Here is an 18,702-nt window from a genome sequence, read left to right on the forward strand (position 1 = left end):
GCTCCAAAATAGGTTCAGAGCATTCTAGTTAAAGAGTGAAGCGGGGCGGGGGAAGAAATGCATCGTGGCGGTCTGCCCACAGGTGTGTGTGCAGGTGTGTGACCAGGTGCATCTCTAATCTGAACTCCTCAAGGTTCAGAGAAATCCGTGAAAGGTCAGGCTGTGTTGCAGGGCACCGTGCTGAGCCAGACTCCCATTATCATGTGTGATGCTCAACTCTGTGGGGTCCCCATTTTACATGCAAGGAAACAGAGAGATTAAACCACTTAACAGAGTCACACAGCAAATGGGGGCAAGGTCAAGAGGCTTGGTGGCAGGGAGTCTAGGTGCAGAGGGGCAGTGCACGCAGTGGGAATGGGCAGCTCTGGAACCAGACTGCTGGTGTTTTTGAGTCCTGAGCCTTCTAACAACTTGTTTGCTGTGTTACCTTGGGCAAGTTACATAGCCTTTCTGTGCCTCATAAGCTTTTCAAGAGTTAAAGACCCTGGAAGCCTTAGAATAGAAGCCTTAGAATACAGCACTCAGCCTGAGCCACTTATGAGTCACCCAATCACCATTTTCTTTCTCCCCTCCAGTCTTTGCACACGCTGTCCCCTCATCTGGGCCTGCGTCTTTCCCCACTCTCTCTGCTCACCTCTGATTCCCCAGGCTGGGTCAGGGCCCTGTGATGGAACCGTCTGGTGACACCTTGAGTGTTGGGACCGGATGGGTCCTGGTCACTGCTCTGTCTTCAGGACCCGGCACAGGGCCTGGCACACAGTGGTCGCTCAATTAACATTTATTGAATGTGCAAAGCAATGGATACTGCAACCTCTCCCCGCCCCGTGCCCCCAACGGATCTCTCAATTTCAAACCCCTGCATTAGCTCTCAACCCCCAGAAAGGCAAGAAACTGGAGTAGCAAAACAGATCGGTCATTATTGTACAGTTGCAAGTGGGGACAGGGTGCTCAACATCTGTGAGGGAGGGGGGCTTTCTGTCTTCTTCTGAATGGGCTCCAGGAACTCAGGTCCCAGGGAGCTGGATGCCTTGTGAGCACTGCCCCCCTCCTCCCCACACGCTCTTTGGGAGAAGCCGGAGCAGGGAATGTGTGAAGAGAGGGGGATGAAGGGGGATGAAGGAGTGTCCGAGGCAGGGACATGATCACAACAGCTCTCGCCCGCTGGTCGTTTTGTTGACTTTGGACAGGCCTTCCCGGAACCCAGAATCGGTCATTCTGCAGGCAGACAGACAGTTAAGGAGATAATCCGTGAGCCAAGGGGAGCCAGGCCCCGCCCACTCAGCCCATCACACCTACCCCAGAGCCTCTTGGCCCTGCCCCAGGCTCCACCCACCTGCCCCCACAGCCCCGCCCTCCCGGCCCCTTGCTGCCCAAGCCCCACCCACCCCAGCCCGAGGGCTCACACTTGCTTCATCTGCACATCCTCCTCGTCCTCCTGGGGCAGCTGCAGGTACGGGTTATTCCTTGTGGGCTGGAACTTGTAGCCCGTGAGCACGAAGAAGGCAAGAGTGGAGCCCTCCACCAAGAGCTGGGGGCCAAGGGGGCAGAGTGGGAGTGTCAGGCACACGCCCCCACCTCCACCTCCACTGTCTGGGCCACCCTCCGCCCCACCTGGGGCCTCAGTGCTCACCTGGTACAGCCACTGCCACTGGAAGGGCACGGCCACCCGCAGCAGGATGGCGATGATCCGTGTGAAGTAGATGTAGCAGATGACCTGCAGGGACATGGGTGGGCACAGGGCTGAGGGACCACTGGGGATGCCTGGGGAGGGGGGCCAGGGATTATGGGCAGAGGGCGGGGGGGCGGGGCTCCGGGGGACTGCAGATGGAGGGGTTAGGGTGGGTGTGCCAATGGGCTGGTTGTTCCCCCTCCCAAACTTCCCGAGTAAGCACAGGGCTCCTACCATGACATAGTAATGCCGGAACAGCTTCAGCTTGGCCAGGTTCACTGCCACTGAGGGGTAGGCACAGAGAGTGGGGGTCAAGGGAAGGAGGCAGGGGGCAGGACGAAGGGGACAGGGGTGGAGAAGGGCTGGGGACAGGAGAACATTTGGGTGAGTGTCTCAGGGGCATAGTGTGGAGGGGGATGTCCCAGGATGGTGAGGGGGTGGAGAGGCAGGAAGAGGCAGTCAGAGGGGATGGAAGGGGGCATCCAGGGGTCAGCAAGAGGGACCAGGAGCAGGCTGAGGGCCGAGGGCACAGCTCACCCTTCCCATCAGTGCCAGACGTGTCCTGGAGATGCCGGATGGACCTGGGAACGAGTGGGTGATGTGGGGGGCAGTCAGCACTGCCTCCACCCGTGCCTGCAGGGGAGGGGGTCGGGTGGGGGTCCTCACCAGACCACGGGGAAGAGGATGGCGCCACAGCAGATGAGGTCCACCAGAAAGAGGATCTCCTTCCAGACGCCGTAGTCGCTGGTGCCCTCCTCACGGGACTCGATGACAATGTAGGCCACGTTGGCCAGGACCTGCGGGGCGGGGGTGGGGTGGGTGGGATGGGCGGGCCCAGCCTACACTCATGTCCACCTGCCCACCCTGGGGCCTCCATGTGCACCTGCAGCGAGATCACGATCCCAAAGACCTTCTTCTCCTTGTCGGACAGGATGTACTTGATGAAGGCCCAGCCAGAGCCGATCAAGGCGATGGTGATGAAGAGGAGGGCGCCCTTCAGCCTGGTGGAGGCGGGCAGGGGCTGCGGTGAGACTCGGGGGCCCAGCCCTCCCCTGCCCGCCTCCTGCCCCCGGCAGAGAAGGGCACTCACAGATGCGTGATGTAGTGCATGACAGCGAGGCCTTCGATGGGGTGGCCCTGGCTGTTGATGAAGTAGTAGTTGATCTGGAGGTGGATGGACGGATGGACAGTCAGACAGATGGAGGGGGGGATGGAGATGGTGGTGGTTTGGGAACACCGACAGTCACTGTCGGATGGGTGGCCAGGAAGTGGCCTGAACAGAAGGTCATGATCAGGATGGTGAGTGGACCGAGAAAGGGACAGTCACAGCCAGAACGGCGGCCGGACAGATGGCTGGACAGTCACAGCCATGACAATGGAGGGAAGGTCACAGTCGGGTGGATGGACAGTTAGACAATCAGCCCGGTGGACACTCATAGCTGGACCCACAGACAGTCAGACTGAAAGGTGGGCGGTCACAGCTGGACAGGACTGGATGCACAGCCGGCCACGGTGATAAAATGGATGGACAAATGTATGGACAAATGGAACTCCCAAGCCCAGGGTCTGCAGAGATTTGAGGAGTGGCTTGTAGGGGCTTTTTCCTGGCCCCTGACACCCCAGCCCACCCCATCCTGCTCCCGGCCCAAGGCTCTCACACTGTGGAAGAGGAGAGAGACGCTCTTGGTGAAAGCCAGGGCTGCCATGAGCCAGTGGATCTTGAAGACGTTGTACCTGGCAGCGGAGTCGGGGACAGAAGAGAGTGGGAGGGCATCGGTCAGGGGCAGGAGTGGGAAGGTGTGATGAGGGGAGGTGGGGAACCCCCAGGGGCAAAGGCATTACGTGTTCTTGCAGAGGATGGACACCCAGAAGACGCCGGAGGCCAGGAAGCAGGCGGACATGACCATGTACAGCTTGAAGAGGGGGATTTCCGCCGCCGACAGGAAGCCCTCGGGGTTCTTCTCCCGGATCATTACCTGGGGAGGGGACAGCAGTGGGCAAGGGGATTGCGTGCTAGCTCCAGACTTGCGGGGCCCTGAGTGTGAGTCTGTGGCTCTCCCGCTCTCTCGCTGGCCGACTCCCTGTTTCTGAGCCTCAGTCTTCCCGTCTCCCAAATGGGCACGGAGTACCTGGCCTGCAATGAGCGCTCCGCAAACCTGCTGCCCACCCTCGTCACCCCTGCTCACCGTGATGTCGAACGGCTGCTCCTGGCCCGGCACCGAGTTGTAGCAGTTGTGGAAGTTGAGATTGTACTGGCCTTCCTCGGCCCTCGAGCCGATCACCACGTGGAACTGGGAGGTGGGGCAGACAGAGGGGAGAGGAGGCCTCAGCGTGGGTGGTCCCCACTCTGTGGAGGGGAGGGGCTGCAGGCACCCCCGGACACTCACACTGAAATTGTAGGAGTTGTTGAGATGGCCCAGGCCCAACACCAGGTCCTGGTCCTTTCCAGCAATGCTCTGAGGGGACAGAGGACCTCCATGGGGCATCAGCCGGCCCCCCCCGGGGGCGGGTCTTCCTCCCTCCTGCCCTGGCTTCCCCATACCTGCTGGTCGGCTTGTGACCCTGTGGGTTTCAACTTGGCCTTGTCGGGTGCAGTAGTGGTCCCTGCCAGGGGCAAGCAGGTGACTTTAGAGATAGACAGACAGCAGAATGATGGGCGGGACGTGTGGAGCGGCCCTGCCCACCCACCCCTCCGTGCCCGCACGGCCACCCTGACTCACCGCCATCCACCTTGGGGTTGACCCTGTGCTCTGACTTCGGGAGCTCTGGTTCGGAGGGCGCTTCGGGGAGGAGCCCGGGAGAGATGAACAGCTTCTTCTGTTCCCCATACTTTCGTACCTGGACCCTGTGGGATGAGGCTGGGAGGCTGAAGGCTGGGGTCAGGCACACCTGCTCTGCTGAGGGACTCAATGGCCCCTCGGGCCCTCTGGGGCTCAGCGTCGGGCTCCATCAGTGGTCACCAAGTTGCAGCATTTGGCCACCACCCATCGAGATGGCTGCTGCGTCCCTGAGCTGCCTGTACCGAGGATTAGTTGTCACTTCCTGTGACATTAAGTCACTCATTCTACTGAAGTACACACTATTTAAAAAGAAAATGCTGTATATACAGAGAGGCAACAGAGTATCTTTGGACCCTGGGTTCAAATCCCAGTTTTCAGCCTCAGTTTTTTCATCTTTAGAATGGGGATAATAACAGTCTAAGCAGTCAATGAGTTAACACCTGTAAAGATCCCAGGATGCTGCCTGGCGCACAGGGTGCATCCTACACGCACAAATGACTTGTATTAATTCTCACAACACCCCTCTGTGTTGGGTCTTCTGCCTTGAGACCCTAATACTGCCTGGGCACTCCTCCCCTCTCTCCCTCCCATAATCAGAAGGCTTGAAGGCAAAATTAAAAAGCAAGTGATGGTAATTCCCTGGTGGCCCAGTGGTTATGATTCGGTGCTTTCGCTGCCGAGGGCCCGGGTTCAATCCCTGGTCTGGGAACCAAGATCCCACAGGCCGCGTGGTGTGGCCAAAAAAAAAAAGCGAGTGGCTTTCTCCAAAGGAGTCAAGGTTCTTTCTGGCTGGTTCTGATTCCACCTGATCAGCTCATGTGTGTAGCACAACCAGGGAAACCCCAATGATGGATCTTAAGGGGAGCCACCAGCCCTCCAACTCACTGCAAATCCTTGGTGTTGATGAGGAAGACAGCCAGGAGGTTGCTACTGTTTTTCCGGAGAGGACAGTCGTGAGGGTCCCGGCTCTGGAGAGTGGGCAGCAGGGAGCCTTGGTCACCCCCTCCCACTGGTCCAGCCTCACTCTGCCTTCCTCCCCATCCACCCAGGCAAGGGAGGGTCTCTCCCTGCTCCCCGCTCTGGGAAAGGACAGGGACCTTTGGGTTCCAGATGCTGACAGACCATCCTCCCCTTCCACCACCCCTGCCCCTCCACACTCCCCCCCTCCCCCCCTCCCCCTCTGCCCCCTCCACTCACTGAATAGGAAGGAACACTGCCAGATCGAACACGGGTCAGACTGAACCCCACCTGGCAAAAAGAGATGATGTGAGGGACACCAGCAGGGACCTCCAAGCCACCTCGATCAGTGGCAATAGTAACGTAACCTCGAATTTCCTCAAAGCCTACTAAGCGTGAGGTTCCGTGTTCACTCACTTCACTGACTTTTCCCATCTGCCCCCAGCCCCCCAACCCTCTTCCTTTAACTCCTAACCATCCTTGCCCCTTGACTGGGATGTCACTTCCTCAGGGAGACCTTCGCTGGTCCTCGACCTACCCACCCTGTTTCCCCCCATTTAAAATGCTGATGTAAAAAATAAATTAAATAGAATGTTCATGGCTCCCTGCCTTGGGCTCTGGAAGCCAACACACCTGGATCTACATCCAGGCTCTTGGACTCTGAGTAAGCCACATGCCTCTGAGTCTGTGTAAACACCTGTAACATTGGGTTTACAGGTGTAATATTTTCACAGCAACCCTGAGAGGTGGCTATGACAGAACAGACTCATGGAAATAGATTTGCATGGTGCCTGGTACCCAGCGGGCATTCGATAAACACTAACTTCTCATTTTGACTGCAGGAACTGGGGCTATCTTGTTCACTGGTAGGCTCCCCTCCCCCCAGCTCAGTGCCTGGCACGTACTGCATGAGAAATTATTATTCCCAAGTTACAGATGAGGAAACAGAGGCTCAGAGAGATCAAGGGACTTGCCCAAGATCACATGGGTGAGAGGCAGAGCTAGGATGTGAATCCAGAATTGGGGCGGGGGGAGGGGGGCGGAGCTCAGAAACTTGTGCACCTCTCCCTCCTCCAGCAAACTCCTCAAAGCCCCTCACCAATGGGGCTTTCTCATCTGTCTCCTGGAGGCCCAGCCGCAGGAGGCTCAGGTCCACCTCCAGAGAGCCGTTGGTGTAGAAGCCAAAGCTGTTCAGCTGGATGTCTGCTCGCTTCTCCCCCTGCCAGAGACCAAGAAGGCAGAGGCAGCTCAGACTTCCCACCAGCCCAGCCCCAGGGCTCTAGCATGAGGTTCCCCCAAGGGCTTCGGGCCCCTCTGGGTATCTCTATATTTAGGACAGGTCCAAAGGGTGACGGGAGAGGTTGAGAGGGCCAGCTCTGGAGGCCATAACCTTAATCCCAGGTAGGGACAGGGTGGCTCCGGATCCTCTGGCCACTGTTCGGAGAGTCCAGGATTCGAAAGTCTGGGATACCTGGAAGTCTCCCTATTGGGTAAGCATCACCCGGAGAGCAGAGTTACGCATCTTGGGGTGCCTGGCCCTCACCTCCCGGAAAATGTTTAGATTCCAACTGAGCCCCCAAGATCCCAGTGAGTACCCAGAGGACCCTATTCTAGAACCCCCAGGGACTTCCCTGGGTGGGGTCAAGGGTCCCTAGCGTCCCCAAAGCAATCCCAAGAATTTAGAGGACTCAGAGTCCGCCGTCTCCGGAGATGAACCCCCCCCCCCCCGGTGGGCGGGGCACGACTACAGCGCGGCGGGCCAGGCAACTCCAACCGGAGGACCGAGGGGGCTCCTCGGACGAGACCACTCCGGACCTGGAAGCGGGGGGCGCCGGACCGCTCCATCCGGACGAAACCACTCCAAGCCAGGGGCTTTTCCGGGCCAAAGCTGCGACCCACACCCCAGACCGCCGCGCGGGGGGACTCACCGTCAGCGTCAGCCGGTGGATGCGCCCAGAGCAACCGCCTAACAGCAGCAGCAGAAGTAGCCGCTTCCCCCACTCCGCGGGGCTCCCGCGGGCGAGCCCCCTCCTCTCGCTCACTGCCATCTCTGAAGCCAACGCCTCCCCTGACACCGCCTCTGACGCCCTTAAGCCCGCCAATCGTCGCACGGTGGGGGCCGACCCTTCAGCTTTTTTCAGCCCACTCAACCAATCAGTAATCGTCTCCTCTCGAGCCCGCACCCTGTACGACACCAAATGGACAGCCCGAGCCCCGAATGGAAGTGCTGATATCGCTTAACCCCGCCTCCAAGCTCACCAATCACTAGAAAGATTGTCCCCGGATGTACTCTGATAAACAGTCCATCCAACCAATTGTGATGCATCTGATATCCGGTCCCCCAAAGGGGAATTCCTCCATCCACTCTTAACTGACAGACCCGTTCAGAACTACATTACCCAGAACGCAGGGGGAGCAAACAGCTCAAGGGGGCGTTCAATAAACTACACTTCCCAGTATCCCTAAGGACGGACGTCCCCTTTCTTACCACGGGGATGTGGCTCCCAGCCAAAGCTCAGGCTTTTGGTAAACACATGCATTTGCTAAAGCCTGTCCTGTTCTCCTAATCTTCCTGATCCACCGAGAGGCCAAAACCTGGCCCCAAGCTAAGTCTTGACCCTAGGATGACCCATGATCCCAGGCTGAGTCACCAGCCTTAGGTGGACCCTTCTGTCCTGGAGTGAGGCAACTGGAGGCCCATCCCCAGATCCCAGGCTGGTCTTGAGTCAGGCTGAATCCCGGCCCCAGCCTGAGCCTCCTACCTGCAGCTGAGCCCTGACCTCCGCCGAAACTTAGACTCCCCGACCCCCTACTACCCTCAGCCTATACTGAGCCTTAATCTCTGGCTGAGCTTCCACCTGGACTGACCTCAGATTAGGACTGACCCCTGACCTCAGATTAGGACTGACCTGTGGACCTTAGTTTGAGTCCCAGGCCTTCGACTGGGTGGCTGACCCCTCTGCTAAGCCTCCTATCCCAGTCAGACTCCATCCCAACTGTGGTGCCAATCTGGGATGAATCCCAACTTCATTTAGAGGCTGAGACCCTACTCCCAGGCTGAGCCACCGAGTTCCAGACCCCAGGCTGAATTCCTGATTCGATCTGATCCTCTAACCTCCGGAGCACGTCTACTTTGTAATTTGAAGTTTTCTAACTCAGAAGCCACCAGCAGGTGGGGCCAGGTCCTCGCAGAGCCATCTGTCCCAGTGTGGGCTCCCGGATCGAAGCGATCCTCCTGGGCTCCTCGGTTTTGTGTACTGGGAGCCTGCGGGCTCAGAGCCTAACTTGTCCCCGGGGGCCCGGAGCCCCCAGCCCCAGCTGGGGCGACTGTCACCTCTGTAGCCAAAGAGAAAGCACCAAAAGAGGGAGAGGATGAAGGAGGTTGCTGCTAGGATCTCTCCCCTTTCATCCCAGTGCCTCAAAGGGATTAACAACGTGTGAACAGACTTTTATGACAGGGACGACAGACTTCCAAGCCCCAGGGTTCTAGGGGCGTCGGGGGTGGAGTCGGAATCCCAGGGTCGGTGCAGACAATTAAAACTGATTGTGCCTTAATGGATGCAACTGGAAAATGGGCAGGTGCAGGCTCGAACTGGACGCGAGCCGGGGAAAGGCCTGGGCCCGGCGCCCCAAGGACAGCTCGTCCTGTTTCCAGGCGCAGATTTGGGGAAGGAGGCAGGATGCGGTGGGGGCGCTAATGGACCAGGCCTTGGTGGAGGCGCGTCCTGGACAGGATCGAAGTCCTCCCATCCGCCCTGTGGCCGGAGGGGCCAGACCATTAGTGGGACGAACGTAGACGTCTGGAGCCGGGCCGGCCCGCCAGAGCGAGGTGACCTCAGGTTCTCCCTGCGATGGGGTGGGGGAAGAACCTCTTGGGTTGGGGTTTGTGTCTTGGCCCTTTAATGAATGGTTGAAAGGAAAAAGGAAAGGAAAAACAATCCAGGGCGGGTTAGGTGTGGGGAGGACAAGAGGGGTCCTAAGGGATTTGGAAAATGGGTGGGGGTCCTTTAAGGAGTCTGTCCAGTGGCTTCGGGCGGCAACGTTCCTTTAAGGGGGGGCGGGGCGTCTGTGGGCCCCGCCTCCTGGGGTGTGCCTCACCTTTAGGGGGCTGCGCCGGAGCTCCGCGCGGGCGGGGGCGTGGCAGAGCCTATGGGGCGTGGCAGAGCCTGGAGTGGGCGGGGCATTAACGGGGCGGGGCCGGGCTCAGAGCCCTGGCTGAGTCTCCCGGCGGCGGGCGGTGGGGACCGGGTGCGGCGGCGGCGTTGGCATCGGCGGGAGCAGCATGGATTGGGGCACCGAACTGTGGGTGAGTCCGATCCGCCCGGCTCCAAGTTCCTCCCTTCCTGGGGTCCAGACCCCCGCTTTGCCCTGCAGTACCCTAGAGGGTCTCTGCGCTTTCCCTTCCACCGACCCCTGGAATCCCCGCTTTCCGCCCTCATTCGGAGTTTCCTAGGGCGTTTCAGGACGCCCGGGAGCGGAGGGCGACCTTGCAGGAGCGGCGTAGGGAAACTGAGGTACGGGGTTCATAGTGAGGAGGGCAAAAGAAGTCCTGGGACCAGGCCGGAGCGGCCGGGAGAGGTCACCTATTTTGAGCGCCCTGACTGGGCCGGCGGCTTATCTTACGGCCCCTGGGCCCCTGCCCGCCCTCCGCCTGTCCGACTGGGGCGGGGGAGGGGACCCTCTGGCCACTATCAACCCCACGTGGGACCTGGAAGTACAGACCGCCCTCACGTTGCCTATAATCAACAACCAGGGGCTTGGGACCCTGTAGGGGGAAGGGGGCTGCGAGGTTCGGCCTCAGCCCCCTCCCCCAGCCCGCCCTAGACACTGGGAGGGGCCGCCACCTGACCGCCTCGAACCTGTGCCCTGGAAGTCCCAGAAATTTTCCCCTTTCCTAGCCGGGACCTCTGACCCCTCCTCCTTCTGGGGACGGTGGCACTCCTCGGTTCCTGGGTGTCCCAGGGTAACTAGATCGCCCCCCACACCAATGCTGGGATTTCTTTTGGAGGCGCAGTGGAATCAGTGAGGGAAACTGAGTCACCCTTCGGGGCACCCGGGGAAGCATGGCAACCGGGGAACCTGGTGCCCACCCTCTGGCCATTCAGAGGCCCCCCCAGGCTGCAGGCAACCCTGCGCCTCTGGCCCTGACTTACGCCGGGCCGGCCGGATTTTCTGGAATCTGGGGGGGATTAGGGGAGCCGGGGCAGGGGGAGTGGCCTTGTTCCATTCCACACCTCTCTTGGACGTCGGGAGAGGGGACCCTGTAGTCCAGCTGGGGCCCCGCCCCTGTTCCCTGGCCCTTCCCGGGAAGGGGAGGGGGTTCCCGCGGGTTTCCTGCCTCCCCCCGCGCCGCTCCGGGGCGGGGCCGGGAAACCACGCCTTCTTGGAGCTTGGAGCGTGGAGGCTCCCCTGCCGCTTGGTCGGAGGCTGTGGGGTCCCAAGGTCTTGACCCCGGTCCTCCCAATCCCCCGCTAGGATCAGTTTGAGGTGCTCGAGCGGCACACGCAGTGGGGTCTGGACCTGTTGGACAGATACGTGAAGTTCGTGAAAGAGCGGACGGAGGTGGAGCAGGCTTATGCAAAGCAGCTGCGGTGAGACCCTAGGGTGGCCTCGCCCTGGGGTTAGGGGGAGCGGTTGGAGGGCTGGGGGCTCAGCCTTCCTGCCTCTCTCCGTAGGAGCCTGGTGAAAAAATATATGCCCAAAAGACCTGGCAAAGATGACCCAGAATCCAAGTAAGAATGAAGAGGGGACTGATGCAGGGCTAGATTTGGGAGGGCAGGGGGTATGGGACCCACTTCTTCTCCCTCAAGCTGGGCCACCCAAGCAGACCCCTCACTTCTCACCCAAGTTCCACCTAGAGGTATGAGCTTGGATGCAGAAACCGTATTACCTGTGTTGGAATTCTAAATCCACTACTTTCCAGCCAAACTGCTTCCGCCAGTTGACTCAAGTTCTCCGCCTCTATTTTCCTCGCCTGTTAAATGGGAGAGGCTCCAACAGTTACTAAATGAATGACTCTGGGCAAGTGACTTAAGTTTTATGCCTCTGTTTTCCTCTCCTGTGAATTGGGGATGATGATGATGTCCTTGTAGGGGCTCATGTGAAGATTAAGATAACGTGTTTAAACAATGCCCAGACCATTTCACTTTATTCCAGGTCCCCAGGTCCAGAATCCAAAAAGCTCTAGAAATCAAAAGTTCTTTTGGTCACTTGTTTGGAGGCAACCTCCGACCTGAACTGACTTGATGTTTATTACGTTCATTACGGTCTTGGTTTTTATCCCACTTAGCGTGGACATTAATATTTCTCCTTGCAAAAACACTTATAGTATTTGGTTACAGGATGCTGCCGCTGACACCACTAGGGTGATGCAAAAAGATGGTGTAAGCATGATATCCCCTTTCTAAAACCCCCCAAATTCTGAGAATTGTGAGTTCTTTGTCCCCCCCAAGGGTTGGGGATGCAGACCAGAATATATCATTGCTTCTGGGGTGAATGTCTTGGGGCTCACATTTTCTCATACAGAGGTGGGTCCTGGGGCATGTGGCTCCTGGGGACCCTGACCCTCAGCCCCTGTCCCCCTCCACCGCATCCCAGGTTCAGCCAGCAACAGTCATTTGTGCAGATTCTCCAAGAGGTGAATGATTTTGCGGGCCAGCGGGAGCTGGTGGCCGAGAACCTCAGTGTCCACGTGTGTCTCGAGCTGGCCAAGTACTCACAGGAGATGAAACAGGAGAGAAAGATGGTGGGTGATCCCCTCTCTGGGATTTCCCAAGGGCCCCTGAAACCAGGGTGAGCCTTATCACCCCCTCTTTCCATAGCACTTCCAAGAAGGCCGTCGGGCCCAGCAGCAGCTGGAAAGTGGCTTCAAGCAGCTAGAGAATGTGAGTTTGTGGGTGTGGAGAAGCGTGGCTCTGGCCCCGAGCAGCTGGGTGAGGGTTGCCAACCCACAGAGGTATCCCCTTTGGCCAGGACGCCACCTCTGCTGTGGGTTTCCAGCCCCGACCCCCATTTGCTGCGTGACTTCCCACCAGTCCATGAAACTTTGGTTGGTGGCTCCTTCATTCTGGTTCTGTCCCCAACACAGAGTAAGCGTAAGTTTGAGCGGGACTGCCGGGAGGCTGAGAAGGCAGCTCAGACGGCCGAGCGGCTGGACCAGGATATCAATGCCACCAAGGCTGATGTGGAGAAGGTGCCTGTGGGGTCTGAGACACACTTGGGGGTCAGGGTTGGGCAAGGCTGGAACTGGGCCATGACCCCCACCTCGATATTCCTCAGGCCAAGCAACAGGCCCACCTTCGGAGTCACATGGCAGAAGAAAGCAAAAATGAATATGCAGCCCAACTACAGCGCTTCAACCGAGACCAGGCTCACTTCTATTTTTCCCAGATGCCCCAGATATTTAATGTAAGTGCTCCACACCCCCAGCCCTACCTTGCCCCTGAAACCCCAGAGTTAACCAACTCCTACACATTTGTCAAAACCCTGGCTGTAATGCCCTAATCTCTAAATTGAGAAGGAATTAGAAACAAATAGTCAAAGTGTGCTCCGCTTTTACTCAAGCTGTTCTTTCTGCCAGATTTGTCTTTCTTTCCTTTTGCAACTCCTACTTATTCTTCCAAGCCCCAACTCTAACAACACCTCTGAAAGATCTCAAATTTCCCCTCTTCTGTTTCAGCCTTGTACTCTACTCTCTGTCCCAGCAGTATTGGTGCTGGGTCTGCTTTTTCTTGAAATCCCTGGCTTCACCTCCTTTGAGAAGCCTTTCCTGACTCCCTAGGCAAGGGGAGGGGAGGTCCTCAAATTCTCCTCTGAAATCTCCCTGGCCTCCTGTTTCTTCCCTGACCACACTGAGCTGGAAGTCTCTGTGTTCGATTCTGTGTTTCCCTGCCAGACTGGGCTTGGGGCTGGGGCCAGTGTGGGTCTCCATCATGCTCGTGTAGTGAATCACTCTGCCACCAGCCCTTCCATCAGCACCCCTGAGACCCCACACCCCTGTCCCTGCAGAAGCTGCAGGACATGGACGAGCGGCGGGCCACCCACCTGGGGGCTGGGTACAGGCTCCTGTCAGAGGCTGAGCTGCAGGTGGTACCCATCATCGCCAAGTGTCTGGAGGGCATGAAGGTGGCCGCGGATGCTGTGGATGCCAAGAATGTGGGTGCCTGGTCCCAGTGGACCACAGGGGCGGGGGGGGGTGGGAGAGGGCAGGAGGAGAAGCCCAAAGGCTAGGCACCCAGTCTTTCCCCTGACTGCCCCTCACCATCCCCTCCCCCAGGACTCCCAGGTCCTAATCGAGCTGCACAAGTCAGGCTTTGCCCGGCCGGGCGACGTGGAATTTGAAGACTTCAGCCAGCCCATGAACCGCGTGCCCTCGGACAGCAGCCTGGGCACCCCCTCAGATGGACGGCCTGAGCTCCGAGGCCCCGGTCGCAGCCGAGCTAAGCGCTGGCCCTTCAGCAAGAAGAACAAGGTGGGGGCCGGGGCCCTTGGGGTGGAGGGGATGGGTGTGAGTGGAGACAGCAGGGGCCCCCACTGAGTCAGCCCCAGCCGCCGGAACGCTGAGTCCTGGGCAGGAATTTTTCTCTTGGCTGCTGGCCCGGGCTGGAGGGAAGGAAGGCGGCCGGGCAATTGGCCTGGGAGTCCCCTGAGGCTGGGGAGTGGGGGGCAAGGAGGGGGGCCTATGGCGTCTGTCTGCTGCTTCTCGGGATGCTGGGAGAAGAACTGCTTTGGGTATTCAGGGCTGGGTGAGGGATTGGGACACCAGCGCTAGGGACTCCCCCCTGGGTCTCTCCAATCCTCCAGTGCATCTCTGGGCGCCCCACCCTCAGGCTGGTTTTTTCGGGATTTTTAGCTTTCAATGTCAGGCACACACCTGGACACCCTTGGCTTCTTAGATCTTTGACAATCCCCTTGTCCCTAGTTTATACCTTTTGACTCCTGTTTTATACTTTGGATCCCTCTTGGTGTATACTTTGATACCCTTCAGTTTATACGTACCGTCCCCCAGCTTAAACCCCAGCTGTAACCCTTTTGGTATTTCATGCCTTTGACCCTTCTCTCAGTTTGCCCTTGACGTCTATGGCCCCATATTTGTCTGAGACCTTGATTCCTGCATGCTTCTCCCTCCACCTTCTAGACTGTGAGCCCAGAAAGCTGGGGAGGGGGACAAGAAACATGGGCCTCCCTGTACCCCCAGTCTCCATTCTAGAAACTGGACATAGGATGCAAGGGAGGTGGAGGGTGGGGGAGGGGTCTGGCCTTCTGGCTCACAATCTAATTAATGCCCTCCTGCCACCTCCCAGATTTTTGTGTTGCTCTCTGCATGCATTTTCTGTGTGTGATTGTACATCTTGAGTTGTGGTTTTCTTACTTTTTTTTTTCTTTTCTTTTCTCCATTTGGTTTTTTTCCCCTCTTTCTTTATTGCATCCATTGTCCTTCCGTTCATCCGTCCTTGTTCTCTACGTCCTCCTGCCCCTCCTGACCCATGTCCTCCCTGGCCCCTGCTGGTAGCCGCGCCCTCCACCCCTCTCCCCCCTGGGGGGCCCCCTGCCCTCGGCATTACCTAATGGACCCCCGTCCCCCCGCTCCGGCCTCGACCCCTTGGCCATACTGAGTGAGATCAGTAAGTCAGTCAAACCGCGGCTAGCATCCTTCCGCAGCCTTCGAGGCAGCCGTGGGGTAAGTGAGGCCTCCGGGGGAGGAGGAGTGGGCGGCCCCAGCCTGCCCAGCGGCCGGGTGGCGGGACCCTGGGCTCGCTTCCTGCCGCCGGCTGGGCCCCCTCCTTCCATGGCCCCACCTGGACCTGCTTTGCTCTGTGCATGGCCTTGCCCCCCAAGAACCTTGGGTGGGGAGGAAGGTGGACTTGGTGTGTCTCAGTCATGTCTTAGACCCTGGAAGCTCAGACTCTGTGTTCCCGAGCTCAGCCTTCTTCCACCTTGCAGACAGTGGTGACTGAGGATTTCAGCCACTTGCCCCCGGAGCAGCAGAGAAAGCGGCTGCAGCAGCAGCTGGAAGAACGGAACCGTGAACTACAGAAGGAGATCGACCAGAGGTAAGGTGAGGGGGTGGGCAGGTAAGGAACAAGGTGAAATAATAAATGAATTACATTGAAATGATACTCGAAGATCTCCTCCCCAACAAACTCCAGGCCCTGATGGGTTTCTAGGTGATTCCTACCACACTTAAAAGAAACGCTGACTTCCCATCTTACATAAGTCATTCCAACAAACAGAAGAAGAGCGAAAGCTGCCAGCTCATTTAGGAGGCTGGTGGAATCTCAATTCCAAAATTGGGTTAGCAAGAATTCAAGAAGATAAAATTATGGACTTATTTAATTAACTTATGATCTTAGATTGCAAAATCCTCGCCAAGCAAGTCCAATGGTGTATTAAAAAAAAAAAAAATTATGCGGTGGTGGTGATTGCTCAGCTACATGAATGGATTTAATGCCACTGAACCATACACTTAAAAATAGCTCAAATGGGAAATTTTATATTATGTATATTTTACTGCAGTTAAAAAAAAAGACCACAAAAAAATCATGATCATTCGGGTGTTATCCCAGTAATGCAAAGATGGTTCAATATCAAAACATCTATCAGTCTCACTTACTTCATTAATTGGCTAAAAGAAAAAGAAGCATATGGTTATTCACTTAATAACTCAAAACACTTAACGTAATAACGATAAAGAAACCTGCCAGATTAAAAAAAGAAAATCTTTACTCACTCTTTCCAAGCAACAAGATTCTCTTCCCAGTCCTCTTACATAATAAGAATGACGTTTGCCACTTGTGGACAGACAGCCAAATGATGTTTTGCCGTTTGCACAGAACTTCTTGTACAAAAACGGCTTTTATTGGTGTAAAGTTCTATTCGAGAACTCTGTCATTCCTGAGTTTTTATCATGGGGGGATTATGGGTACGTGCTCTGGAGTCCAGGCGGACTGGCCTTGAATTCTAGTTGTTTCCGGTTTCCTCATCTGTAATGTGCATCAGGTGCTAGGACTGGAAAGAAGTTGAACCCAGGTTTGACATAGTCCAGAGGACCATGCTTATAACCATTACATGGAGGAAGTAGGGACAGGGGGCTAGTGATAGTAATACTTAGCATTTAGAGAGTGTTACTGTATGCCAGGCACCATTCTAAACCCCTCACGTGCATCATTAGAATTCCCGTTTTCCTGAGAGATTGTGAGTAGAGGTAGGACCCTGACTGTCCTGTTTAGTGCTATATTTCTAATGCCTAGGACAGGTTCCTGGTATGTAGTATGCACTCAGTATATATCTGAGTACATAAAGGCACTGTTCTCGTCTTCGCGACAACTCCCAGGAGATATATAGACATAGCTATATAGGTCCCATTATTCTCTTTTTCAGACGAGCATACTGAGACACAGTTTCAGTAACTTAACCCAAACTCACATAACTAAGAAATGCCCACCCTGGGATTTGAACCCAAGCTATGAAGCACTGGCTGAGCTCCCTGAAGCAAAGCCCACATTTTTTGTTTGTTAAATCACATGGGATTCTTTCTCCTCCGTCTGTCTCACCCTAGGGAGGCCTTGAAGAAAATGAAGGATGTATATGAGAAGACACCCCAGATGGGGGACCCGGCCAGCTTGGAACCCCAGATCACAGAAACCCTGAACAACATCGAACGTCTGAAATTGGAATTACAGAAGTATGAGGTCAGGGAAGACCCTGGGGAGGGGCGGGGCCGGCAGGCCTGGCTGAGTCACTTCTTGGGGGAGGGAGGGGGACAGGGAGGTATTGGGGGGGCTGCTTCAGCTGCTTCTCATCACTGCCTTGGGTGTGCATGGGTGATCTCAGGAAACCTCCAGGCCAGAGTGGGCTGACCCCAGAGCCTGGCCATGGAGCTGACTGTGTGGTCCCCTCCTCTCAGGCTTGGCTGGCAGAAGCCGAGAGCCGGGTCCTGAGCAACCGGGGGGACACCCTGGGCCGGCACACTCGGCCTCCAGACCCCCCAGCCAGCGCCCCACCAGACGGCAGCAGCAACAGCAACAACGGATCACAGGATAAGGAGAGGTGAGCAGGGAGGCCGGTGTGGGTCTGTCCCCGGACCCCGGGTGAACCTGTCTCCACCTGCTTTGCCTTCTCCCACCAGCTCTGAAGAGCCCCCCTCCGAGGACGGTCAGGATGCTCCCATCTACACGGAGTTCGACGAGGATTTTGAGGAGGAGCCTGCATCCCCCATAGGTCACTGTGTGGCCATCTACCATTTTGAAGGTAAGGACAGCCTGGGTGGCGCATCGGTGGCTTTGGGGGCGGTGTTTGGGGCGGGGTTCTGTTGAGATCCGCCTCCAGCAGACCTGAGCCCACCGCCGCCCCCATGACAGGGTCCAGCGAGGGCACCATCTCCATGGCCGAGGGCGAGGACCTCAGTCTCATGGAAGAAGATAAAGGCGACGGCTGGACCCGAGTCAGGCGGAAACAGGGAGGTGAGGGCTACGTGCCCACCTCCTACCTCCGTGTCACACTCAACTGAACCCTGCCAGAGGCAGGAAGAGGGGGGGCTGTTGGCTGCTGCTTCTGGGCCACGGGGGGTGCCCCAGGACCTACGCACTTTATTTCTTCCCCCGTGGCTTCAGCTGAGACCTGTGTAACCTGCTGCCCCCAGCCCCACCCCCCCACTCCTCACCCCACATGGACCCGCTGTGCCTTCTACCATCGATGTACATACTCATGTTTCAAATCTTTTCTTCCTGCCGCTCGGCTGGGGCCGTTTTGTTTTATATAAAAAAATGATGGAAAGCTCCTGTAGTCTGTGCCTTATTAGGAGATTTGGATACCGGGGTTGGATATTCAAATACCACCCTCCTTAAGGGCCACACAGGGAACGAGGAAGGGGAAGCGAACTTGGGGACACCATAGACAAACCCTGCCCCTTCTTAGGAGTTGGGTGCTTGTCTCTGACTCTAGTAGGGAGGAGGGTGCCAGACATCACCCCTTTGGTGTTCACTGCAGCTCACCAAGGACAGGTAGCACCTGTTGAGCACCTACTGTATGCCAGGCATTCTTCACCTATGAACTCATTCAAACGTTGAGCTTTCATCCCCACCATAACCCCTAGAAAGTACACAGCCCCACTTTTACGTTGAAGGCCAGCACAGAGAAGTCAAGTGATCTAGTAGAAGTCACACAGCTTTTTTTTTTTTTTTTTTTTTTTTTTGCGGTATGTGGGCCTCTCACTGTTGTGGCCTCTCCCGTTGCGGAGCACAGGCTCCGGACGCGCAGGCTCAACGGCCATGGCTCACGGGCCTAGCCGCTCCGCGG

At 57.0% G+C, this 18,702-nt stretch overlaps 2 protein-coding genes across 14 annotated transcripts; one reads left to right on the top strand and one right to left on the bottom strand.

Annotated features, from left to right (window-relative positions):
- Nucleotides 1–766: 766 nt before the first annotated feature.
- GPR108 (G protein-coupled receptor 108) lies at nucleotides 767–7,485 on the bottom strand. Of its 8 annotated transcripts, none has more exons than XM_032628646.1 (18): nucleotides 7,335–7,485; nucleotides 6,506–6,625; nucleotides 5,647–5,697; nucleotides 5,335–5,417; nucleotides 4,390–4,514; nucleotides 4,212–4,273; nucleotides 4,057–4,125; nucleotides 3,856–3,960; nucleotides 3,512–3,645; nucleotides 3,328–3,403; nucleotides 2,760–2,833; nucleotides 2,553–2,670; nucleotides 2,336–2,466; nucleotides 2,207–2,250; nucleotides 1,904–1,953; nucleotides 1,631–1,714; nucleotides 1,410–1,528; nucleotides 767–1,215 (listed from the first exon to the last, which is right to left on the bottom strand). In XM_032628646.1, the coding sequence occupies exons 1-18, from the start codon at nucleotides 7,452–7,454 to the stop codon at nucleotides 1,143–1,145; spliced, it is 1,638 nt and encodes a 545-aa protein (XP_032484537.1). In that variant the 5' UTR covers nucleotides 7,455–7,485; the 3' UTR covers nucleotides 767–1,142. The 8 variants fall into 8 exon arrangements, 7 of the variants coding, with proteins under 7 accessions (XP_032484537.1, XP_032484539.1, XP_032484540.1 ...); XM_032628648.1 differs by having other exon boundaries at nucleotides 1,386–1,528; XM_032628645.1 differs by having other exon boundaries at nucleotides 893–1,215; nucleotides 1,404–1,528.
- Nucleotides 7,486–9,596: 2,111 nt separating this feature from the next.
- TRIP10 (thyroid hormone receptor interactor 10) lies at nucleotides 9,597–18,184 on the top strand. 6 transcript variants are annotated; one of them, XM_032628770.1, is made up of 16 exons: nucleotides 9,659–9,712; nucleotides 9,860–9,920; nucleotides 10,882–10,997; nucleotides 11,082–11,138; nucleotides 12,004–12,151; nucleotides 12,228–12,290; nucleotides 12,494–12,598; nucleotides 12,685–12,813; nucleotides 13,414–13,560; nucleotides 13,682–13,876; nucleotides 14,918–15,085; nucleotides 15,349–15,458; nucleotides 16,964–17,096; nucleotides 17,312–17,454; nucleotides 17,534–17,655; nucleotides 17,766–18,060. In XM_032628770.1, the coding sequence occupies exons 4-16, from the start codon at nucleotides 11,101–11,103 to the stop codon at nucleotides 17,912–17,914; spliced, it is 1,650 nt and encodes a 549-aa protein (XP_032484661.1). In that variant the 5' UTR covers nucleotides 9,659–9,712; nucleotides 9,860–9,920; nucleotides 10,882–10,997; nucleotides 11,082–11,100; the 3' UTR covers nucleotides 17,915–18,060. The 6 variants fall into 6 exon arrangements, with proteins under 6 accessions (XP_032484659.1, XP_032484662.1, XP_032484661.1 ...); XM_032628766.1 differs by having other exon boundaries at nucleotides 9,669–9,712; nucleotides 9,870–9,920; XM_032628768.1 differs by lacking the exon at nucleotides 9,860–9,920 and having other exon boundaries at nucleotides 9,597–9,712; nucleotides 17,766–18,176.
- The last annotated feature ends 518 nt before the right edge of the window (nucleotides 18,185–18,702 follow it).

The sequence above is a fragment of the Phocoena sinus genome, chromosome 3, assembly GCF_008692025.1.
Source record: "Phocoena sinus isolate mPhoSin1 chromosome 3, mPhoSin1.pri, whole genome shotgun sequence".
NCBI classification, from domain to species: domain Eukaryota; kingdom Metazoa; phylum Chordata; class Mammalia; order Artiodactyla; family Phocoenidae; genus Phocoena; species Phocoena sinus.

Bases quoted from the DNA above. Each gene is read 5' to 3' on its own strand.
- GPR108 (XM_032628643.1), bottom strand. From the start codon at position 7,454: ATGGCAGTGAGCGAGAGGAGGGGGCTCGCCCGCGGGAGCCCCGCGGAG. The intron at 6,626-7,334 runs GTGAGTCCCCCC...GGTCTCTGGCAG, and splicing joins TCCACCGGCTGACGCTGACG to GGGGAGAAGCGAGCAGACAT. The intron at 1,216-1,403 runs GTGAGCCCTCGG...GTCTGCCTGCAG, and splicing joins GATGTGCAGATGAAGCAAGT to AATGACCGATTCTGGGTTCC.
- TRIP10 (XM_032628766.1), top strand. From the start codon at position 9,689: ATGGATTGGGGCACCGAACTGTGG. The intron at 12,291-12,493 runs GTGAGTTTGTGG...TCCCCAACACAG, and splicing joins GCTTCAAGCAGCTAGAGAAT to AGTAAGCGTAAGTTTGAGCG. The intron at 17,656-17,765 runs GTAAGGACAGCC...CCCCCATGACAG, and splicing joins GGCCATCTACCATTTTGAAG to GGTCCAGCGAGGGCACCATC.